Source organism: Trichechus manatus, unplaced genomic scaffold (assembly GCF_000243295.1).
Source record: "Trichechus manatus latirostris isolate Lorelei unplaced genomic scaffold, TriManLat1.0 scaffold00149, whole genome shotgun sequence".
NCBI classification, from domain to species: Eukaryota; Metazoa; Chordata; class Mammalia; order Sirenia; family Trichechidae; genus Trichechus; species Trichechus manatus.
Genome location: NW_004444085.1, coordinates 3,374,755 through 3,392,834, shown reverse-complemented (window position 1 = coordinate 3,392,834; position 18,080 = coordinate 3,374,755). Strand labels below are relative to the sequence as shown.

The 18,080-nt window shown below is 39.4% G+C and overlaps 1 protein-coding gene and 1 pseudogene across 1 annotated transcript in view; one reads left to right on the top strand and one right to left on the bottom strand.

The window, feature by feature from the left end:
* The window catches only part of LOC101351628 (isopentenyl-diphosphate delta-isomerase 2-like), a 44,955-nt gene extending 35,069 nt beyond the window's left edge, over nt 1-9,886 (bottom strand). Inside the window, 2 exon segments of the mRNA XM_012558238.1 lie at nt 9,401-9,592; nt 9,686-9,886. Coding sequence (XP_012413692.1) covers nt 9,401-9,592; nt 9,686-9,886 — 393 coding nt within the window.
* A 59-nt stretch (nt 9,887-9,945) lies between these two features.
* Nucleotides 9,946-12,794, top strand: LOC101351366 (ubiquitin carboxyl-terminal hydrolase 22-like; annotated as a pseudogene).
* The last annotated feature ends 5,286 nt before the right edge of the window (nt 12,795-18,080 follow it).

The following is an 18,080-nucleotide window of genomic DNA, read 5'->3' as shown; positions in this document are numbered from 1 at the left end:
TTTAGGGTTTCAGGATTGTTGTATTCTCTGTTTGGCTTAGTTTTTCGGATCTTTGCTGTGGAGGGACGGCGTGGTGCTTCTGCCTAGAGCGCCATTTTGCCGGAACCCTAGTACTATTTTTTTTTTTACCAGCTTTTCTGTATTTCTAAATATTAAACCACCATTGTTTTTCAGTGCTTGAAATAAAACCTACTTGGTTATAAACGATTATTCTCTTAATACCAAGTAAATTTTATGTGCTGTAATTTTATTTTGGACTTTGACATTATACACATAGGAAAGATTAGACTATAGCAAATTTCCCCTAATCATCATTTTGCAAAAGGCCCTATCAGAAGATAACAGGTTGGACATTACAAAAAGTTTTTTATGCACAAATTAAGTGTGGTATATTTTTGGTTAAACAGAAGAGAAGACAGCCTGAAATGAACTTGCAGAATTAAGTTACAAAAGTTCCAAAAATTGCATTTAATTCTTTGATACTTTTAAAGTTGCATGTCTCCTTAATGTAGTGGTTTTTCTGAAATTTTAATATGCATTACGATTCTATTAGATTGGAATTTAGTATGTAGGGTTTATCGAATTTATTTCCTTAAGAAATCCTTCCACCTCAGCTCAGGGTACCTATGAAAATATCCCAGAACTAGTGATTTATGGAAAAGGTTTGGACATATCTAGTCTAGTTTTTTCCAGCTTTATTGAGGTATAAATGACATATTAAACTACATAAAGCGTATGATTGGATATGTTTTGATAATGCATACACCTGTGAAACCATCACCACAATCGAGATGAACATACACATCATTCCATGACCTTCTATTCTTTTATTATCACAGTTTTATTGAAATGTAATCCACATCTCATAAATTTCACACACTTAAAGTAATACAATTTAGTGTTTTAACTGTATTTACACAGTTATGCAACCATCATCACTAATTCCAGAACATTTTCATTACCCACCAGAAGATTTTCATTGCCCACTCGTACCCATTAGTTGTCACTACTCATTCCCCTTCCTCCCAACCCTGTCTCTATGCATTTTCCTCTTTTGGACATTTTATAAAAATGGAGTCATATAATATGTGGCTATAGTGGGTTGAATTGTGTCCACCAAGAAGATATGTCCAAGTTCTAATCTCTGGTACCTGTGATGGTGACCTTATTTGGAAATAGGGTCTTTGCAGTCGTAATTAAGTTAAGGATCTCTGGGTGAGGTCATCCTGGATTTAGGGTTTGCCCTATATCCATTGACTGGTGTCCGTATAAAAGAAAAGAGAGGGGGATTAGAGACACAGAAATACAGAGGGGAAGGCCATGTGAAGATGAAGGCAAAGATTAGAGCCATGCAGCCCCAAGCCAAGGAACACCAAGGATTGCTGGGAGCCAACACAAGAGGCTTGGAATGGATTATCCCTCAGAGCTTACAGAAGGAACCAACTCTGCTGACACCTTGATTTTGGACTTGTGGAGTCCACAACTGTGAGAGAACATCCAGTTTGTGGTATTTTATTACAGCAGCCCTAGGAAGCTGACACAGTGGCTGCATTTTATGTCTAGCTTCTTCCAGTTGTCATGTTTTAAAGGTTCATCCATGTTGTGGCATGTGTCAGTACTTCATCCCAGTTAATGGTGGTGTAGTGGTTAAGAGCTACAGCTGCTAACCAAAAGGTTGGCAGTTGGAATCCACCAGGCTCTCCTTGGAAACCCTATGAGGCAGTTCTACTCTTTCCTATAAAGTCACTATGAGTTGGAGTCAACTGGATAGTAGTGGGTTTTTTTTTTTTGTTTTTTGTTTTTTTTTTTGGTAATACTCCATTGCTAGGGAATTTTTGAAAGAACTCCCTCCCTAAGAAAAGGAGACCCACAGGAGGAAATACCTCTTTCTTCAGCTGGATGTTTTCATGTCTACATGCAATTTCTGACATGTGGTCATTACTTTATAATCATGACAGATTGAGCTTAATTTATGCCTCCAGAGAATTGGGGTAGGGTTCGTATTGGAAGCATAGTTACTGTTGGGCTGCTGAATAAATCCTGGAACTGCCCTCTCTCCCAGTCTATTTATTATGTGAAGTGAATATTTCTGTTGTTTATGACAGTTTTAATTGAATACTCTGTTACTTGCAGCTTAAAGCAGCATCATTTACAGATAGTCCCTGATGTATGAGGCCCTTAAGATTACCATAAGACTGCTACAAATGACTAGAGGCATGAGATAGACTTGAATAATTGCACCTCTGCATTTCTGTCTCTTGGGTGTTTAGCAATATGCCAGAGCCTTTGCCTTTGCAGCTTTATCTTTCTGACTACACACCATGTTGATTGACAGTACCTGTTTGGATTTGTCACTGTAGCTATTCTGATTTAACTAGGATTTAAAGGTGTTTCCGGCTCTTGTGAAGTTCACTGTTGGATTACTGGAAAGGAAACCTGATTCCTCAGACACAAATAGCTGACAGAGAAGCATGGGAACCTTAGTTAAATTCATATCTCAAGTAATATTGTGTGGCTAAAAATGATGGCATTACAAAATTTGAGATTACTATACAGACAAATGTACAACGACACATGCATTTATTTATTTTTTCACTGTAATTCTTGTAGTAAAAGAAATCCTAACACAAATATGTATAAACTGTCATTTTGTAATGAAAAAATGAGCAACGCAATATGTGTATTTAGAAATAGATACAATAGTATACAAGAGTTTTTGATGAACTGTAGAGTTTGCCCTGAACCACATTTTCCCATGTATAGTCCAAGTCTCAGAGACATATATCTTTTCCTTTTTTTTTTTTTTTCTTACACAACACACACAACAACCTGGATGAATATATACAGATTTTGCTAAGTGGAAAAAAAAAAAAAAAAAAACCTCTTTTTTATATGAAGCAAGGTTTTTGTGTGTGTCATTGGTTCATTCCTTTTAAACATACAGCCTTTCTATGAGTAGTATTCAGTGTATGGACGTAGCAGAGTTTGTTTAACCATTCACTTGTTGAAGGACATCTGGGTTGTTTTCAGTTTGGGACTGTTATGAATAAAACTGCTATGAAAGTTTTCTTACATGATTTTATGTGACCATTAGTTTTCATTTCTCTGTGTTAACTGTCCAGGAGTGAAATTTCTCTGTTACTAGATGGTTGCATGCTTAATGTTTTAAGAATTTTTTTTTTCCAGAGTAGATGTACAATTTTACATTCCCACTAGCAAAATATACAAATGATTCAGTTTATCTTTATCCTTGCCACAATTTAGGGTTGTTCCTGTTTTTTTATCTTAGCCATTCTAATATGTATGTAGTGACAGCTTATTGTGGTTTTTATTTATATTTCCCATAATGGCTAGTGATGTTGAACATAATTTCATGTGTTTATTTGCCACCTGTATATCCTTTTTGATGAAATACCTGTTCATGTTTTTTGCCCATTTTCTACTTGGATTGTTTGATTTTGTACTATTGAGTTTTTAGAGTTTTTTATATAGTCTAGATACTAGTCCATTGTGAGATATGTAATTTGATTTCCTCCCCCTCCCCACCCCAGTCTTTTCAATGTGTTAGCAGTGTATTTGGAGAGCAAAAGTATTTTATTTTAGATGAATTTCAATTTATCAATTTTTCCTCTTATGAATTGCACTTTTGGTGTCAATTCTAAGAACTCTTTTCCTATGTCCAGAACCTGAAGATTTTCCATAATTTTTTTTCCTAAAAGTTTTATAGTTTTACATTTTAGTCCATAATATTCTTTGAGCTGATTTTTGTATAAGGTAGGAGGTTTACATAGTGGTTCTTTTTCTTTTTCTTTTTTTGCCTATAGGTATCTGATTGTTCCAGCACTATTTGTTAAGAAGGTTATATATGTCCTCCATTGAACTGCCTTCACACGTTTGTAAAAAAAATCAGTTAAGCATACTTGTGTGGGTCTATTTTAGGGCTCACTGTTCTGTTCCATTAATCTCTGTGTCTAACTCTACCAGTATCACACAGTCGTGATTACTGTAGCTATATAATATGTCTTGAAATCAGGTAGATTGATCTCACCCAATTTATTTTTCTTTTTCAATATTATTTAGCTCTTCTAGTTCCCTTATCTTTCCATATAAATTTTTTAAACAGTCGTGTTTATATATACAAAAATTCGTACTAGGATTTTGAAAGGAATTACATTAAACCTGTGTATCAATTTGGGAGGAATTGCCTCATCTACTATGTTGAGTCTTCCAAAACATATGCACAGGCTGTCAATCACTTATTGAGACCTTTTTTATTTCTTTCACCAGCATTTTCAGTGTAGTTTTCAGCACACACGTCTTATTTATATTTTCTTAAATTTTTCACAAAAGTGTTTTATTTTTAAGGATTTATAAATTGTATTGTATTTTTAATTTTTGTGCCCATGTGATCATTGCTAGTATATACAAATACAATTGATTTCTGTATGTTTAGCTGGTATCTAGTGACCTTGATGATCTCACTTAGTTTCCTATTTTTTTAATTGCAGTAATTATATATATAACATAAAATATATACATATATATATAACACAAAAACATATATATACAATTTGCCATTTTAACCATTTATAAATTACAATTAATTTAGTGGCATTAATTACATTCACAGTGTTGTGCAATTATTATCATTATCTATTTCCAAAAGATTTTCGTCATCCCAACAGAAACTCTGTACTCATTATGCAATAACTCTTCATTTCCCCCTCACCTCCTAACCCCCACAGCTCTTGATAATCTCTAAACTACTTTCTGTCTCTATGTGTTTGCTTATCCTATATAGTCCACGTAAGTAGAATCATACAGCTTTGTCCTTTTGTGTCTGGCTTATTTCACTTAGAACAGTGTTTTCAAAGTTCGTCCATGTTGTAGCAAGTATCAGAACTTAATTCCTTTTATGACTGAATAATATAACACTGTATGTATGCATCACCTTTTATTTATTCACTGGAATAATGTTGGGTTGTTTCCCCATCTTTTCTCGTGACTTTCCATTTTGAAAAATGAGGATATTAGCTCACTCACTTGTCGCTCCACTGTCACTCCAAGTTCTACTTTGTATTAGGAAATTAGGATAATTAAGTCAGGAAAATTTGCCAAGTTATAGAGAAAAAAGTCAAAGTAAGAAAAATATATATAGGGAAGGTCCATCATTCAACTAATTCATATTCATACTTTAGAAAATCATGGGGAGTAAATTATCAAAGACATAACAGACTTTTGCGTAGCTGAAGAAAACTACAAGTCTTGAGAGAGTCCAGACAGTGCCAACAAAATGAAATAAAATATCTTGTACTTAGGTATAGCATCACAAAATTTCAGAATATCAGAATGTAAAATAAAACAAAATAAAAAACAGGAAAATGTCAGAAAGTCAAGAAAAAAAAAGGAGATCTTAAAAATTTCCAGAGAGAAATAACAACTCTTCTGCATGTAGTAAAAAGCTGACTGCTCTTGATAACCACAGTGGAGCAATGCAATCTGAATTTTAAATGAAAATTATATTCTACTTGAAATTGGATACCTTGCTAAATATTCCATTGTTATGGATTGAAATGTGTCTCCCCCCACAAAATATGAGTTGGAATCCTATCCCCTATACATTATGTTCATGAGGTCATATCAGTGTGAGGTGTTTCCTAAACCTAATCATTTTTGTGTTATAAAAGAGCAGATCAGACACAAATGCAAGCACATGGGGGGAGACAGACTCTACCTGATGACAGTGGAGGCAGATGAATCTACTCCACGCCTAGGAACTCCAAGGATTGCCAGCAGCTACTAGAAGCTGAAATAGACAAGGAAGGACCTCCTCCTAGAGCTAAATCCTGAATTTGGGCTTCTCACTTCCCAAACTGTGAGAAAATAACTTTCTGTTCTTTAAAGCCACCCACTGTGGCATTTCTGGAAACCCGGGTGGCGTAGTGGTTAAGAGCTATGGTTGCTAACCAACAGGTTGACAGTTCGAACCCACTAGGTGCTCCTTGGAAACCCTATGAGGTAGTTCTACTCTGTCCTGTAGGGTGCTATGAGTTGGAATCAACTCTATGGCAATGGGCTTGGGTTTTTTGTTTGTTTGTTTGGTAGTATTTGTGTTACAGCAGCACTAGGAAACTAAGACAAGCAAGATAACATCAGACATAGGACTCAAAATATTCTTCTTCTTCTTCTTTTTTTTTTTTTTAGGTAGTTTCTTGAGGATGCAGTCCAGCAGAATATGGTAGTAAACCAAGAAAGAGGAAGACAGTAAATGTAAGAATCAGTGGATGGAATCTGAGAAAGCAATTATGATAAACCCAAGGATGGAAGTTGTACACTATCCCTAGAGAGAAATCAGTTTTATTTCTTTCTTTCTGATCTTCATGGCTTTTATTTGCTTTTCTTGCCTGTTGGCTAGAACGTGCAGTACTACGTTAAGTAGCATTAGTGATAGCGGACATCCCTGCCTTGTTGCCAGTTTTAGGAAGAAAGCATTCAGTCTTTCACCATTAAGTAAGGTTTTTGTAGATGTTCTAATTAAGAGGAGGTAGTTATCCTCTATTCCTAGTTTTCTGAGAAGCTTTATAATGAATGGATTTTGAATTCTGTCAAATGCTTTTTCTGCATCAATTTATATGCCCATGTGTTTTTTCTTCTGCTAATACAGTAGATTACGTTAACTGATTTTCAAGTATTAAGCCAGCCTTGCATTCCTGGAATAAGCTCCATTTGGTCATGGCGTATATTTCTATATACACATCTAAATTCTGTTTGCTAATATTTTGCTAAGGATTATTTCCATCTTTATTCATGAGGGATGTAGGTCTGTAGTTCTCTTTTTTTGGGCTGTTTTTTTCTGATATGGGTATCAAGGTAACACTGGCTTCATAAAATGAATTAGGAAGTGTTCCCTCCTCTTCTAATTTCTGAAAGAGACTGCGTAAAACTGATGTTCTTACTTTAAATGTTTGGTAGAATTCTCATTGACACCATCAGGGCCTGTTTGTTTATTTTGGGGGAGTGTTTAAATTTTAAATTCAGGGAATGTAAATTTGAAAAGAGAATTTGATTCTGTAGGAAGGTGCTGTGGGGTTGGGAGAGAGATGAATGCCAGCCATACCAAGAATCAGAATCTCTGATGTGGTGAAAAATGTGCAATTGTTCACTATAGAGAATCTGGTAAGCAAGGTAAGCACTGTGCTTACTTTGCCCATTTGATAATCGCCCCTGCTCTCAAGTTAGTTGTATGTTTGATAAATTTTCATTCAACATCACATTTTAGAAATAAAAATTTAAGTATTTCTTACCAGTTGCCTTCGAGTTGATTCCAACTCATGGCAATCCCATGTGCTGCAGAGTAAAACAGTGTTCCATGAAGTTTTCAATGGCTATGACCTTTCAGAAGTAGATCAGCAGGACTTTCTTCTGTGGAGTCTCTGGGTGGGTTCAAACTGCCAACCGTTAATAGCTGAGCACTTAGCTGTTTGCACTACCCAGGACTCCTAAATATTTCTTAGATAACAGTAATAATAATCCATGAAATCTAATGGACAAAAGATTCATGATTGAAGCAAACTATATATTGTGCCTTAGGAACATATTTAAGAATAAATGTGTATGCCCTACTAGAAGAAAATGTCAAAACTCTACTAAGGGACATAAAAAAACATGAGAAAATAGGGCAAACTAAAATACCAATAGGTGTCAGGAATCAAAGTTTAAAGATGGCAGGTCTTCCAAAATTAATCTATAAATTTTATTTTATTACAATCCCAATCCCATCGGCATTTTTAAAAGTAGGATTTGATTTTCTCTTGACATTTACTCCTCCACTCAAAATAAATTTGAAATAATTGCTCCAGTTTTCTTTTTTTTTAAGTAAGAGTAATAGGAGAGGATTTTTCACCTCACATTAAAATGTAAAAACTATAATGATCATTTCAATGTACTGCTGGAGTCAGAATATGGACATAAGAACAGAATATAATGAGCAGGCACAAAGCAGATCCAATTAAATCCTTTACAATGTAGTTTGATTCTTGCAGTAAAAATCAGAACTTGCAAAGCATGCTTATTTTCTTAACATTGGCAGAGAAAATATCTTGATGCCACCAAGCATTAGATAAGGAAATGTAAAATTTACACCTGATGCCAGGGCAAACCAAAAAAAAAAAACCAAACCCACTGCCCTCGAGTTGATTCCAACTCATAGTAACCCTATAAGACAGAGTAGAACTGCCCCCATAGGGTTTCCAAGGGGCAGCTGGTGGATTTGAATTGCCGACCTTTTGGTTAGCAGCCGAGCTCTTAACCACTGTGCCACCAGGGCTCCACTATGACCAGCAGAGTAGGCATAATTAAGCAGTAATCTTCCTTTAGGAGAACTTGTTCACTCCCTTCTTGCAGTGCTTCCTATCTCAGGGATACTGGACTTTCTGTTGCAGATGAACAATTAAAGCAAGAAAAGCTTCCCTTTTTCTCTCTTCTGTGGTATTTATGATTTTGACTTCAGTTGTAAGAAAAACTTCAGGTTTTGAAAACAATGTGTCTGATCCTTCTGCAAACCCCAAGCTTTGAAAAGCATTTATAAATCCCAGTCTCAAATTCTGCACTCTAGTCTTGCTGTTGAGTTACGCATTTCCTAGTTTATATAATTTTGGATTCTATAATATACAGTAAAATCTGCAAAAGCTGGAACCTGCAGAATGTGGAAACCTCTTGGAGAAGAAAAATGAGAATATTTTCCACTGATAGAGAGCAATAGAAAAGTGGTAACACTGCATGCTATCAAAGGCGGAAAACTTTCAAAACCCAGTAAAACAAAGCAGTCCTGGGTGAGTTCCTGCTCTCACAGGTTCCACTGTTTATAGACATACATATACAGGTAGTCCCCGACTTACGACATGGTTATGTTTCTAGGACTCATTCACAAGTCAGTTCTGATGTAAGTCGAATACCTCTTTTCATTATTATTGACTTTTGTCAGTATCTTTATAAATTCAATCTTTATTTGTCTTTGGAGATTGGAAACATTACACATAAATTTACAGATATATTTAAATACATACATACATAAAAAACACACAAATCATAAAAATTTACCCCAATGATGAAGAAGAGTTGGACAATGTTTGCATTTCATCAGTTTAAGTAATAATTCCGCTTGTGGAAGATTCTGAATAATCTGCATTATTCCTGGGAATGAGGACGGTGTTCCTAGTCAGAAAATTAGGGAGAGTTGTCTGAATTGTCCTTTTCTTTTTTTTCTTTAAATATTTTGCAGTAACATCCCACTGCTTCCTGAATCTACAGCTTAAGCAAAGTGATCAGCATTTGGGTCCATGTTTTCAAGCAACTGAATCCCCTGATTTAGTTTAGAAAAAACTCCAGCTAATCCTCTCACTGTAAAATTTTTTGACAACTCTGCTGCCTCTTCCGTGTTGTCTAGCTCATCCTTGAATTTTTCAGTAGCTTCAACATCCGTGCTTCCCTCTTCTCCAGTTATTCGCACATTACATATGCCAAATCTGCGTGTGGAGCATTGAAACCAGACCTTGATGGCATTAAAGTACTCGCAGTAGTTTTCTTGCTGTTCCTTCAGATTTTCAAAAAGACTACATGATTTCGTATGAATTGTCAGTAAACTCATAGGAATCCTCTTTTGAATTTGGTCTTTAATCCAAATTACCAACAGCTTCTCTATCTTGTGTACTGGCCCTTGTCTCTTCTTCGTTAAAATTGTCGATTTTATGCCAATCGCGCCTTTAACTGCCTCCAAAATCCTATTCTTATCCTTAATGATAATTGAAATAGTCAAATGAGACAGTCCTTCCTCAAGTGCTATTTCGCCAAATTCTTTTCCATTATCATATGCCTTAATGATCTTCATCTTTATATCCAATTCTAGAGCCTTCCTCACCTCTTTTTTGGATTAGAGCTTTCAGTGACATGACTTCTTTTGCTAAACGTATTGTTGGGAGTATAAGCAGGGCAGGTGTTACAGTCAGAGAAACTTGAAGAACTCGGCTTCAGGTTAACAACTGATGCTTCGTATAGTACGAAATGCTGAATAAGATCATCCTGTAGGCCTGTTCAGCAGTGAAGTTGGTGTCAGCATCATAACAATAAAGTCAGAGTCATAACAGCTATAGGACTCATGTGCAGTTCAATTGTCATATGTCGTTAGAGTTGAACATTGCCCAACTTTTTATCCATGACAACTCTGAACACTGACACCGACTTCATTGCAAACCAGGCCATAGCCTGCTACACAACAGTGTTTTGAACAGTAAATCATAAAACTGAACATCTGGGAGTGAACATCTGAAAATAATAACATCAGCAAATTATGTGCGGCTACATTGTACATAGTACATATTACTAACGATAAGTAGTTCAAAAAAAAAAAGACAGTCATAAGTGTGGATGGTCATAACTCAAACACACTGTAAGTCAGGCACTACCTGTATACACACACACACAGGAAACCAAAACCAAACCCATTGCCGTCGGGTCAATTCTGACTCATAGTGACCCTATAGGACAAAGTAGAACTACCCCATAGGCTTTCCAAGGAGTGGCTAAGGTATTCAAAATGCTGATCTCTTGGTTAGCAGACAAGCTCTTAACCACTGTGCCACCAGGGCTCCCACACACACATATATATATATGTGCTTATATATACATATAAAATACACCTGATGCCACATTTTCCATCTACTGTAAATATTGATTCTTTTGATTTGTTTTAGAAAATGAGCACAATGTATTAAAACCAAGTGTTAGGAAATTTCACAGTCTCACCTACAATAACTTTTATTTTTGAATCAAACTATTATTAAATTGTATCTAACCATAGACCACAGTTTGACTATACTCAGAGATTCTTAAGGCTTCATAAAACAATTCTTAAAAAAAAACAAAAACAAAAACAAAGAATTGCTGGGTTAACTAGCTAGCCATTTAAAAAGGAACATAGTTATGTCTTTACTTGCAATGCCATATTAGAGACATCCATATGAATTTAAGAATTAAATGAAAACATGAAACATAAAAGTACTAGAAAACATACATGGGTAATAGTTACATAATATTCTATGGGGGAAAAACCTTTCTAGGCATGACACCAATAGCAGAAATCCAGAGACACCAAAAAAATGGTAGATTTAAGTACATTAACAAAATCTGTCTGTATGTTAGGAAAGCTGTGATCAAGTAAAAGATTAATAGTAAAATGGAATGTTATAGCTTGATAACATAGATAAAGACAATATCTGTAAGCTACTGAAGGTTCTTACATTGCAATTAAAAAATGAACTTCCCTGGCTTGTCCAGTTCCAGGGGTGAAGAGAGATGAGCGCAAGTCTGGGAAGGGGCGCAGTCCTCTTGCCAGGCCAAGTCGTGTGTCTGTCCTGTCTGCGGTGCCCACTTGAACAGACTCCACTCCTGCTTCTACTGTGTCTTCTTTGGCTGTTTCACAAAGAAACATACTCACGAACACGCGAAGCCTAAATGACATAACCTGGTCATAGACCTCACATATGGAGGTATATACTGCTTTTTGTGTCAGGACTACATATATGACAAAGACATGGAGATAATCGCCAAAGAGGAACAAAGGAAAGCGTGGAAAATGCAAGGCGTCGGGGAGAAGTTTTCAACTTGGGAACCAACCAAACGGGAGCTTGAACTGCTGAAGCACAACCTGAAAAGGAGAAAGATCACCTCTCTGCACCATAGACCTGCGAGGGCTGATCAGCCTCGGGAACACGTGCTTCATGAACTGCATCGTTTAGGCGCTCACCCACAGGCCGCTCCTGCCAGACTTCTTCCTTTCCGACCAGCCCAAGTGCGAGATGCGGAGCCCTAGCTCATGTCTGGTCTGCAAGATGTCTTTGCTCTTCCAGGAGTTTTACTCCGGGCACTGGTCCCCCCACATCCCGTACAAGCTGCTGCATCTGGTGTGGACACACGCCCGGCACCTGGCTGGGTACGAGCAGCAGGGCGCCCACGAGTTCCTCATTGCGGTGCTGGATGTCCTTCACAGGCACTGCAAAGGCGACGATAACGGGAAGAAGGCCAGCAACTCCAACCACTGTAACTGCATCATTGACCAGATCTTTATGGGTGGGCGGCAGTCAGACGTCACCTGCCAGGTCTGCCATGGGGTCTCTACAACCATAGACCCGTTCTGGGACATCAACTTGGATCTGCCTAGTTCTTCCACCCCATTCTGGCCCCTGAGCCCTGGGAGTGAGGGCAGCATGGTGAATGGGGAAAACCATGCGTCAGGCACCACCACACTTAGAGACTGCCTGCGGAGATTTCTCAGACCAGAGCACCTAGGAAGCAGTACCAAAATAGAATGTAGTGGTTGCCACAGCTACCAGGAATCCACTAAGCAGCTCACCATGAAGAAATTGCCCATTGTTGCCTGTTTTCATCTTAAACGGTTTGAACACTCGGCCAAGCTGAGATGGAAAATTACCACATATGTGTCTTTCCCCCTGGAGCTGGACATGACCCCTTTCATGGCCTCAAGCAAAGAGAGCAGGATGAATGGGCAGTACCAGCAGCTGAAGGATAGCCTGAACAATGACAACAAATGCTCCTTGTTTGCAGTTGTTAACCATCAGGGGACCTTGGAGAGTGGCCACTACACCAGCTTCATCCAGCAGCACAAGGACCAGTGGTTCAAGTGTGACGATGCTATCATCACCAAGGCCAGCATCAAGGACGTGCTGGACAGTGAGGGATACTTGCTGTTCTATCACAAGCAGTTCCTGGAATATGAATAGTCTTAGCAGCAGCTGGTCAGAATGAAGGGAATGAGTTGGCAAGCCTCACGCCGCAACCCCCTGCCCTCCCGACATGGAGACACCACCACCCACTCAGGAGCCACCGCCCTGGTTGGGATCCCTGGCCTGGGCCCGAGGACGGGGAGCAGAGTTGCCCAGGACTCAGGTGGTTTTCACCGACCAGATCTGCAGTCAGGGACGAGCTCCAGGAATTGCACAAAAGAGAAAATTAAATGCAGGGTGTGCTCTTGGGTGGGGAAGGAGTAGAGCGGACCTGTCACTTAGTAGTATCCTGTGCTCCTCAAAAAAATGTGGGGGTAAGTGGTCAGGGGGTGCCCTCATCAGCACAAACCATCTCCTGCTTGTGCTTCAATTCTAACTGACCAGTGGGTTAACAATGAAAAAAGCCTAAAAAAGGCCCATTTAACAGTTTTTATAGGTACATTAAAGCCGTCAAATAGAGGAGAAAAGGATATTACACAAGGACAAACGATTTTGCAAGTATCTTTGTATTTGTGAGTTCTAGAATTAAATACATATAGTCTGATATTCTTAGCTGGGTGTTTTCAGCAGATACAAAGAACAACCCACAGGGCTTGTGGAACTGAGGACCGAACTTAGAGTTCCAAGCATGTCTTTTCTGCAGATAACTTAGCATCAAACTGCATGTTGAAGCATCAGGCCAGATGTTCTCTCTTGGTTTTCTAGAAATAGGCATTTTCTTATCCCCCTCCTCCTTTTTAATGGTGAATTTCATAACTGTAATAGTAGTAAAGTGAATGAATTACTGAGTTTATACCAAAATTTAGATTTTTCCCCTTAATTCTAGACAGTGACTCTTGCTTTTTCACTGTTGCTGTTTCGTTGCTTCCCTCCCCTCCCCACTGCCGGCCTGGGACGCGTCTGTGCCACTGCTGGCGGAGGGTATGGGGGAGAACCGGCCATAGCTAGTGAGGGGCTTGGTAGTAAGGGACCCTTTTATGTGGTGGAACATTTTCTGTGTTGTTGCTGTTTCCCTGCGCGTCTTCAACCCCACCCCCTCTCTGCTCGGTGGCTGTGTGTCGTATTTGAACTAGTGTGGCTTCACGTGGAGACTGCCTCAAACTGCTCTGCGCCCTGCTTTCCATGTTGTGTCGTTCTGACTGTAGCGGAAATGACTCGTAAAATGAGCTTGTCAGGAGAACGAATTGAGGAAATAGAATATTAGTTTGTTTCTTGTAAGATATCTTGCACGTGTCTATCTATTTAAACCTAAACTTAGATTTCCATTTTGGAGAACTTTTTTTCCATTTGCAACCTAGGGGCTTGGGGGAGGGAACATTGCTTTCGCTGGGTTTGTGGTATAACCATCTCTCTAGCTGCCTGTCTTGGACCTGTCCATTCTTTAGTCTAGAGAAGAATTAGAGTAAGCCATTTCAGGAGTCAGTAAACTTTTTCTGTAAAGAGCCTGAATAAATGCTTTAGGCTTTGAGGGCTAAAGGGCTTTGTCGCGAAAGCAGCCAGAGGCAGAACAGAGATGAGTAGGCGGTGCTGTGTGCCAGTGAAACTTATTTATGGATACTGAAATTTGGATTTCACAAAATTTTCACATCATGACATGTTATTTTGATTTAAAAAAAAAAATTGAAATATGAAGCTATTCTCAGCTCACATACCCTACAAAAACAGGGTGGCAGCCATATTTTGCCCTGGGCTGTGGTTGGCCAGCCCTGACATAACTCATTAGCTAGTTGCAGGAGGTGGTAGTAACAGTAGGAGTTGAGTAGCAACTGCTCCAGGTAGTAGAATACATACAATGAGCATTATTTACTACAGAATCATCATGAGTGGAAAATCCTGAGTTGTAGATTTTAAAACAGTTAGCCAGTTCATTCTCTGCTGTGTTCCAGCCTACAGAACATAGCTGAAGTGTGTTTTGAGATGGCAGTCATTGTCAGAGACGTCCCGAAATGGCCCCACGTGGCCAAGTTCCATGTAGTTGTGTGGCTACGCGATCAAGCTTTCTTGTTTGGGGGCCCGGACAAGGCATTGTCCTTTAATAAGGAACACATCTAATGGAAAGGAGGGTTCAGGTAAGTTGGTCTACAGGATGCTGGGCCATGCTGTCTGCCTGGAAACGCCTGCCACCTTGCTTGCTTGCGTTACTGGGCTGTCCTGAGTGCAGTGTGACATAGCACATGTGCTTGTTGTGGGCTGTTCTGCAGGCTGCCTGTGGTTAGACTGGTCCTGCCCTAAGCTGTGGCGGCCAACCCCTGACCCCCACACCTATCTCCGTCTCCTCTTTATCAGCCTCCGCCAACCCCATTCCCATCCCCTCGTGTTTACCAAGGACCGAGGGAGCTGCATCAGTTGTCCCTGGACTTATTTTCCACTGTTTGCGTCCAGAGTAACTCCCCTTATTCGCACTCAGCCAGACTTGTCTCAGGTGGAGCTGATGGAGCCTCTGTCTCCAGAATGGGCACAGGTTCCGGGCTTGCTTGGCCACACCTCTGCCTACGCTGTCTGTATGAGCACCAGCATTTGATGCTCTGGCTTGGGTTTGCCTTCTCAGAAACAGATGGGTTTGAGGCTTTCTTCTCTTGTAGCCCTAGCCAAGTTTAGGAAAGCTGTTTTCCTATTCCCTGATAACCGCCCTGCGTAGTGTCCACATTGTCACAAAGTAGGTTTCATCACTAAGGACCTCATCGTGTGCCCTTCCTCACCCTGCCAGTGTATTGAAACAGCATGTACCTCTCAGCTGCCACCGTCAGCACAATGCTCCAAAACCCGATGTTGGGTCCCCTCACAGATATCCTAAGGGATGTTCGGTTGGCTATCAGGCAGCGTTCCACAGCCCCATGCTGGGTCTCCCCTCACATTTCCTAAGATGTTTTGAGCATAGATGGTTTATTGGCCCAAGGGCAACTCAAGGGTTAAGTGGATGGCCGCCCTTGGAGCTGGGTTGCGTCTCTGTCTTCCTGTCAGGCGATAGCACTATCCCGGACTCCCTCTCCGGGCAGTGCATACACCTGAGTGCTGCCATAGTTGTATGCTTCCTTTGTATAAAACTGCTGTTCTTCTGACAACTTAAGTGACTGTTTTGTTTAGTATAACTCTGAAAACAAAAATTGTCAGACAAATTTCAGTGATTGCGCTGTGATTGGATATTTTATTACCGGGATGTTCACACCTGCTCCCACCTGTCTCTCAGAGGAGCTGTGTGACTTTCCCTCTCCTCCCCCAGTGACTGTAGTGTTTCCTGTGTCATAATAAAGCTGCGTTTTATCCTGAAAAAAAAAAAGAAATTCCCAATAGAAAAATGATATAAGAGCATGAATATATGATTCAAAAATGCAGGAATTCGTGGTGTGATGATATAACTAAGTATTAAATCTACTCTTAAGAGGCATTTGAGTTGTCAATTTGTTTGTTATTATGAAGGATGTTGTTGCACTTGTTTAAGAGTTTCTCTGGTTCTAATTTTAATCTATAACATCTGATTTAATGTGGCTGATTTCCAACTAAGTGTGGGCTTCTTTGGGCTCCATTCCTAGGCCTGTCTAACATCAATTTTAGGAAAGTCTGTTGTTGTTTTTCCTTAAGGAGGCCAGGACATCATGGCCTTTCTCAATATACCTTGAGGTAGGTTCAGTCCTTCCCTTAATCACATTTTTATTTTAGGATTTTCCCATCTGTGTCTCTTCTGAATCATAGCTCCTATTTCAACAGATCTTAAGTGAATTTTATCGATTTTTCAGTTGCCTTTTCAGATTGGCAATGTACAGGATGTATATACCCACAGGGTTGAGGGACACTCCCAAAGGTGGGTTGTTCCTTTTTGTCCCTTTTCTGAGGCTTTGCGAGCCAAAACTTTTCTATTAAAAAAGCCCAAAACCTTAAAAATATAAATTTTTGTTCTAATTCTGTACTTAATATTTCCCCAATTTTCACTGAAGGAGTGGGAGTGTTCCTTTTTTCCTACTTAGAAGCTTTAGAAGCTGTGGCTATAGCCAAGATTACCAAATGAACTGAAGTATTTATAAGAATTTTTAGTTGAAAATTTTGACAGAGCCTAGTTTGAAGCTTTATCTCAGTTTAAGAGAAGCCAAATTAAAATTATATACGATGTAGAAAGTAATTAACAAATTTGTTAAGAATTTATGCTTCACATTGGAAATAATCTTAGACTTATCAATTTTTATATATGTTTAATCATAAAATTAACCTTTTCTACCTGTCCAGGTAACATAGAAACAAAGATTTAAAAGTAAATTGCTTTGACTTCTACTTCTGGGAAGATAGAGAAGACATAATTACTCTATTCCTCCTGCTGAGTATAACTATAATTCCTGCACATTACATATAAACAAACATAAGAAGACTCTGAAAGGTAGAAAGAAGTCAGACCCAGGACCCAAGAAACAACATACTGGTGTGTCGCCCGTGTCTTCTTTTTGCCTGTATATACTAGACTCGAAGCTGAAGAATCTGGCTACCTGGAAACCTGTTGCCAACATATGCAAACAAAGTCCCAGTAAAAGCCTGCTCTCCAGTCAAACACCACAACGAAAAACTGAGGCCCCAGATTCCCACACAGTACAAAAGGCTGAGTGGGGAGCCCAGAATTCCAAACTTGTGAGGCTATAATAAGGCACCCCAACACCCACTTCTCCCATTGGAGTGGTGTTATGGGTTGAACTGTGCCTCCTCCATAATATGTGTTAGAATCTTAAACCCTATACCTGTAGATGTCATCCTGTTTGGAAAAAGGGTTTTCTTCCTTAAGTTAATGAGGCCATGTCAGTGTAGGTTGTGCCCTAAGCCTAATCACCTCTGAGTTATAGAAACAGCAGGTTAGACACAGAGGCAAGCACACGCAGAAAAAGGCAGATGCCATGTGAGGATCCTCAAGGAACGAAGGAACACCTGGGACTACTGACAAGAAGGAATCAACACGGCTTACAACTTGATATGGACTTTTAGCCTCCAGAATTGTGAGAAAATATTTATTTTCTTTAAAGCCACTCACTGGTGGTATTTGTGTTACAGCAAATAGGAAATTAAAACAGGTGGTGTCAGGATGGCTGAGTAGGGACCTGGGACTTTCAATTTCTGTAGGCGGGTAACAAAGGATTCTCCTGGTGTGTCAGCGGAGGCCACGTGGGGAGCAGTAAGCAGGCACTCCTACCGCTCCCAGCCAGGGTGCTAGAGCAGAGGCCGAGTGGGTAGCCAGCACCCACCCAGCAGTCACAAGAAGGGGCTTTCCTCCTCAGGTGCAACAGAGGCTGAGTGAGGGACCTCGACTTC